Source organism: Poecilia latipinna, unplaced genomic scaffold (assembly GCF_001443285.1).
Source record: "Poecilia latipinna isolate Pla-1442-1.1 unplaced genomic scaffold, P_latipinna-1.0 Scaffold1019, whole genome shotgun sequence".
NCBI classification, from domain to species: domain Eukaryota; kingdom Metazoa; phylum Chordata; class Actinopteri; order Cyprinodontiformes; family Poeciliidae; genus Poecilia; species Poecilia latipinna.
The window spans coordinates 113,987-120,627 of NW_015113635.1; the positions used below are offsets into that span (position 1 = coordinate 113,987).

Sequence of the window (6,641 nt, forward strand, 5' to 3'; positions counted from 1 at the left end):
TAAAAGATCCTCCAGACTCAAATAATACATAAAACAGAAATATTTAATTATTTTTTGAGCGGCCCGGTACTAATTGGTCCACGGACCGGGGTTGGGGACCACTGGTCTAAACAATAAAGGTGGAATGTGTTCTTACGCTGGGACGTCAGAGAACAAATCTGCAAAACCCAACAGGAAGATCAGAGTCCCAACCAGAGATGCAGGCAGCAGCCAGGCAGTGTAGAAACCTGCAGACACCCACTGACTTAACACTGAGGAGAGTTACAGTCATGTAGTCTGTGTTAAATCTGCCTTCTGACAAGAAAACATGTTAAGATCTTTTAAAGTGCCACACCAGGGACTCCAGTACTCATCCATGGGAACTCGTCATCCTAGGGAAAGCTGTTGGTCCACTGAAAATCTTAAAGACATCTCATATCCTCCAGTCAGACTGGTGAGTGGTAAATTTAGACCACTTTAAAGGATTAAGGGAAAAACTGGATCATAGCATGGAAAACAGGGAAAGACGATCGCCTCGTTTCCACTGAGCAGTTCGGCCCGGATTGGTGTGCCGACTCCTCCACCGGTTGGACCATTACGTCATACGAGAGCAATGTCAAACTTCTCGCAAACAGTGGTGTTTTCTGTCTCACAATCAATGGACTGTGTGGTGTGGCGCCATCCTAACCGCACCGTATTGTTGTCCTATGGACGTACAACCGAGGGGGACCCAGGAACGGTGCACTAGGAGTCGGTGGAATGGGCCGGCTTTACAATGGAAACAAACAGAATAGTGCACCAAGCCGTACCGCTCAATGAAACGAGGCATGTCTGGACTGGATCAGGACATTTCAATCATGACTGTAATTACCAATCCATGCAAAGTAGAGAGCTATCTTCTCCCCAAAGTATGCCCTTATGTGGCCCAAAGGTTGGTAGCGTCTCCAGCAGGACCACTTGGACCAGTACCCATGCAGGATCTGCCTCAGTCCTAAAGACTGGAGGGACACTGGGTTGTCCGGCATCTTGTAGTTCCCCTGCAAACAGAGCTGACATTGTAAAAGTTCCTGTAAACCATTTTAAACTGTAGGGATGTCAGGTTCAGACCTCATGCAGTGGGTACGCTGCTGTGAAGACTTCCTCACTGATCAGCCGGTCGATGCCCACCTCGCCCCGGTTCACACAACCGTACGGAGTTCTGGCCAGGATCTCATACAGCTGCAGAGACACAGAGAAACGTTTCAGGTTGAAACTCAAACTGAAAGAGAAAGATGAGGGACACCAGGACACGCCCCTGAGGAATGAGCAATGTTCCATGAGAAACACAGCTTAAGATACTTTGACTGGAAATAACTGTCACCAAACTCAGATTTTTTGACCCTGATAAATTATAACTGAGTATATAACAAGTTAATTTGTTTCCTTATAAGTTATATTTTTGGGGATACAAAGCTTCTGTCCGACAGCAACAACTTGTTGTTTTGTTGTACATCAGATTATCAGGGATGCAGGGCTCAAGACTCGTCTTGAACTCATTTTCTTCTTGTCCTCATCTCAGAAGAATAATTAGATGTTCTACGGTGCCTGAACTCACCACTTGGTGTCTCTGGGTGGTTTTAAAGAACGTCTCCTTGTCACTGCTTCCCAGGAACCTGCAGATAGAGGACAGGTGATGCTGCAGCGGAAACTAGTCTGGTCCCAGACAAAGGACAGAGACTGAGGACAGAGACTGAGGACAAAGACACAGCAGACCTCTCCAGCTTGTTGGTCCTGAACTGACAGGTGTAGTATTCCAGGGGTGGGTTGGGGACGTTCTGGGACAGAGGGTTAGGGAGGGACAGCTTGGACAGGAAGCTTTCGGACCAGTTAGTGATTGGAACGGTGACCACCTGCAGGAGGACAAAGGACAAACTGAGAGGATGTCCACTAGAGATGTGACAGCTGCACGGGAAGGTTTTACCTCCAGCGGGACTTTGAGATTGATCTCCTCGGCGTAGTAACAGAGGACACTCCAGGGGGCGCTGAGGAGGATGAAGTGGATCCTCTTCTTCGCCTTGCGGACCTCCCTCTGTGGACAACAGGATAGAATGACCTTGAATTGGACATGTTAGGACACAGAGCACCTGTCCAGCTTGACAGTAGAGGCGTCATGATGTGGGACGCCTTCCATCCCCTCATCACAGCCAATCAGAGGCAGCCGTTTCACTCACATGTCGCTCTGTTTGGGTTTGACTTCACTCTCAGGTGTGTTTGTTTTGCTCACCTGCTCCTGCAGCAGGCCTACTTCTTTCAGTTTGCTCAGAAACTGTTCCCTCCACTTCCTCTGGGTGGCGCCATTACCTGTGCCATTGTCATTAACACCCCGAAGCTCCTCCCACACCAGGACAAAATCTGACCAATAGGAAAACAGCACTCAAAAGTTTACTCATGCAGATGGAAAAAGATATTCCTAATTCCTTCTTTATGAACAAATGAATGTTTTATTAACAACATAAAGCTGTAGAATTTCAACAGTAAGCTGATTCACAACATTTTAATCATTAATTCTGAAATTAATCTCAGTTTTTTCCAATAAAAAGATGTTAAATGACCAAAGTTTTCTATAACATTTCTATAAACTGAAAGGACTTCAGTAAAATCCGTCTCACCAATTCGAGTCTTTCCGTCTCTGAACACGTTCCTGTTTAGAATCGATGCTTGCTGGAAAACAATAAGAAATTTTAGAGCAAACAGGTGTGTTTGCTCTAAACAAACCACTATTCAATGAACAGAATGCATTGAATGGTTCCAATGCATTCTGTGAGTCTCTGTGGCTGATTTGTGTCTCGTGAAAAACTTTAACTTTCTGTGCTTCCTTGTTGGTTTTTGGCTCCCAGTCATTTCCCTGTCAGCTTCAGGTTCTGCAGAGTTTATGATCCTCCATCAATGATCAGTTTCAAGAAGCAAGTCATTAAGAGAAACAAAATCAGCTGTGGGATTTTAAATCAGTCACTCCAGGAATTTATTTTATGTATGTATATATATAAAGAAGGTTTTCTTTTTTCTTTTTTTTTCAAAATGATTCAAGTCCTCTCCACTATCGTATTTGTCCTCAAATATCCATGTTTATCTTCGGCATGTTAGGTGGACTAGCAGGTGTAACGGAGCTAGCCAAAACACCGGAACCGTCTGGCATGGAGTCATTACATCGTCAGCTAACTTAACTGTACATTTATATTCACCTGAATTTGACTTTTCCTCATTTTAGTAGGCGGTGTATTCGTCCAACATTGAACAGCGGTTGGTTGTCCGCTTTCTCGCGCTCTGTTCATGTTTTCTAACTACATCCACTTAACCAGCAAATGCCCCGGCAAGCAAACTGTGAGGAACGCCGCCGCCACTGTTGCCATTGCCAACCGGTCAGCAAGCAAAGTGGCTATTGGCTATTCTAAAATTCGATGACTGACGTCAACGCATAACTTGCATATTTGGTCAAGCGTGACCAGGAAAAGTGATTAAAAATAGTCGAGACATTTGGAAATACGAAAGAACTTTATGAAATAATTTAATAATGTCAGTTAAATGCTACCCCCGCGACCCGACCCCGGATAAGCGGAAGAAGATGGATGGATGTCAATTAAATAATATAAATACTTTGTCTGAACCTACATAAATCAGTTTTGTATAATATCAAATTTAACCAAAAGACATCTATCGGAGGTGAATCTCTGGCTGAGGCTGTTTTTGAAAATGTTTATTTTTTTTAATAAAAAATAAAAAAAAGGGAGAGAAAACATTTATGCAACATGAAAAAATACGTTTATGTAACCCGGCGCAGGATCACCGGCAGTTTTGCGCATGAACTTGCAATACCGAAACCGTGGCGTCTCCTCTCTCTCTCCTCGCTGCAGCAAACAGAAAAGGGCGGGGACGGACCGCATGGCAGTCTCATACCTTATTTGGAAATGGGACCATTGCACTCCGGAAGTGAAGGGGGCGCTATTTCCTATATTATCCGCGGCTCAAAATAACAAATCTGGTTGGTTAAACCAGGGTTGCTAAAGAGATACAAGCAAAAATTCCCATTTTTGCTTTTACGGTGCCATATATATTATTCTGTGAGACTTTTTGTTGGCAGACTCATATATATGAAAAAATAAGATGGCACTATTTAGTCTATCAAGGTGTAAATTTTCCTTTGACTCCAAAATAAAACATTCATAGAATCACAATATCAATAATTTGTGCATAGATTAAAACAGATAGCATGCTTTAGCTAAATGTTATCATTTAGTTTGGTTAAGAATAATTTTTGTACTGTTAATAAATGACTTCTAATCGATGTTCCTAGGTGCCAGACACAATGACACAATAATGCCTCCATGAGCTCACAGGTTCAAACTGACAAAAAAAGAGGATGGATGCTCTCTGCTAAAATATTCCTTGCCATCTTCCATGTTCTTTCATCAAACAGTTGAGACAGAGTTGTTTTTGGTTTCTCTGTAAAAATGCTTATAACTGCCTATTAAATTAATTCAAGCATTTAACTATCTAGCTCCATGCTAAATAATTATCTTACTAACTAAGGATTTAGTGTGAATCTGTGGCATTTGTAAATAAAAAACATAAGGAAAACAGGACCTTGAAAAATGAGCAATTGTTTTACAGTTATGACAGACTAAATAACCTAAATTATTGCTGGTAATTTTAGACAGTGTGACTTTACAGTTTTACTCAGCAGTAATATGTTGGGTTGCTTAGTAAAATCCTTAAAAACTGGTGGAACTCATGGAAGTTTCAGCCTAGATGCTCATTTACCGGCAACATTAAACATTAGCTGGGGAAGCTAATGTTTCCCCAGTTAATGGGAAGATGACAAAAACTTTCAGAATCAAAGCAACATTTTGTTTCTTAACTTTGGCTTCAGCTCTTCTGTTTTTACTCAATGTTTCTGGTTTCTGTCTCAGAAACCAGAGGCTGAGAAAAATCATCACTAGCAGTTATAGTTCATGAAACATAATCAATATTTAATATTTTCATGTATAATTAGAAGTTGGCTTGGATTCAAACAACCAGCAAGCAAAAGGCAATGTTTGGGTGTTTTGTTACAGTTAAAATTAACATTTATTAAAAAAACAAAACAAAACAAAAACATCTGAAATCAGTTTTTAATTTTATTAAAGGGACGCTGAAATGAAGCATTTTTACTTCACTTTATTGATGTTGGAGGGTCTCTGTGGGATGCTGTGTGTTTAAAGACAGAAAAGAAAAGTGATTTATTGTGTTTGAGAGAAAACATCTGTTGCCCCCTTCAGGCCAGACAGATTACAACAAGCAGCGTTATTCTACATCAGTTTTGTCTCATTGACAGATAATTACACACACTGTGCCTGTAAGGACCATTGTAGACTCCAAAAACCGATCTAAATATGAGCGTATGAACAGTCCCAGTGAATGGGTGAAGAAAAGGTTTCAAACACAAGTAGGTCCTCACAAACACAAATTTAGGAATATGGACATACATTCTGTTGCGTTTAAATTTCTCTGGGAACCCTTTGAATCTGGAGCAACCCCAGACCCTGAACTAAACCTGACCCTGACTGAAAGCCCTTTAACTCAAAGAAGTGGGGATTGGATTCTAACTTCCCCCACTCTCCAAAGCGTCCCACATGCTGTACGATGAGGACAGGTCCTCACAAGGATGGATGAAGTGTACGCGCGCGCACACACACACACACACACACGCACACACATCTTTGGCAGGAAGCAGCTTTCTTAAACAAACGAGATGCTGCACAGTAATGATGTAATCGGGAAGTGATGGAATGTGATGGTATTATAGCATTGACTAAGTCTTCTGGTTATATTTTCAAAGCAAAAGTTCCTGAACCAATCATTGGTGGTACTTTGTTCACTGAACGCCTCACACATCTTGAGTAGTCGGTACATAAATGTTTCACGCTAAACCCAACTCTTCTCCCTTACAAAAACTTTAGATGGTAACCACTTTCCTATAGTGTTAGTTTCCAAATGTCTCTCAATCCCACCCACTCTTCCCTTGAGGATGCCAAGCAAGTTCTCACAATGCCTTCAGATCCAGTTGCATAACACCTGTTGTAATGAATTTGGTGAAACTCTTTACCAGTCTTCATCCAATTCATAGACCCAGACTAGATGGTGAATGAAAATCCCGACAAAGCTGCAATTGGTGGCTCTCAAGTACCACGATCCTGCAACTTTTGGATGCAGCCATGCTCCAACACACTTGAATCAACACTCGAGTCAAATGTCCAGTCTTTTATGAAATGTACAGATATGCCATCTATCCATCCTCATCTACTTATCAGAGTTGGGTTATGTGGGACAACAGGGCCAGGAGTGAACCCCAGACATCCTTTTCCCAGCAACATATTTTAAGTCATACTGGGGAAGGCATTTGTAGGGTATACAAGATACACAGTCCTTTTGGTGAGTTCTAGGTCTTCTGAGGGGTAACCTTCCAGTGGGACAGAACCAGAAAACCTCTGAAGAGAGGCACTGAGGTGGTATCTGGTATCTTGATCAGATTCCCAAACCACCACAACTCACTCCTTTTGATGTGGAGAAGTAATGACTCTAGTTTGAGCACCCCCCCCCCAAATGACAGCGCTCCACACCTCTTTAAAGCAGAATACATCCACCCT

The 6,641-nt window shown here is 42.1% G+C and overlaps 1 protein-coding gene across 4 annotated transcripts in view; it reads right to left on the reverse strand.

Annotated features, from left to right (window-relative positions):
- Positions 1 to 5,075, reverse strand: part of LOC106958813 (anoctamin-7-like) — a 22,913-nt gene extending 17,838 nt beyond the window's left edge. For all 4 annotated transcript variants that reach the window (XM_015050924.1, XM_015050923.1, XM_015050921.1 and 1 more), the window contains exons 1-9: positions 3,201 to 5,075; positions 2,628 to 2,679; positions 2,243 to 2,370; positions 1,940 to 2,047; positions 1,732 to 1,868; positions 1,574 to 1,631; positions 1,087 to 1,197; positions 851 to 1,016; positions 137 to 227 (exon numbers count right to left, since the gene is read on the reverse strand). In XM_015050924.1, coding sequence (XP_014906410.1) covers positions 137 to 227; positions 851 to 1,016; positions 1,087 to 1,197; positions 1,574 to 1,631; positions 1,732 to 1,868; positions 1,940 to 2,047; positions 2,243 to 2,370; positions 2,628 to 2,679; positions 3,201 to 3,290 — 941 coding nt within the window. In that variant the 5' untranslated portion in view covers positions 3,291 to 5,075. The remainder of the gene's footprint in view (positions 1 to 136; positions 228 to 850; positions 1,017 to 1,086; positions 1,198 to 1,573; positions 1,632 to 1,731; positions 1,869 to 1,939; positions 2,048 to 2,242; positions 2,371 to 2,627; positions 2,680 to 3,200) is intronic.
- Between the last annotated feature and the right edge of the window lie 1,566 nt (positions 5,076 to 6,641).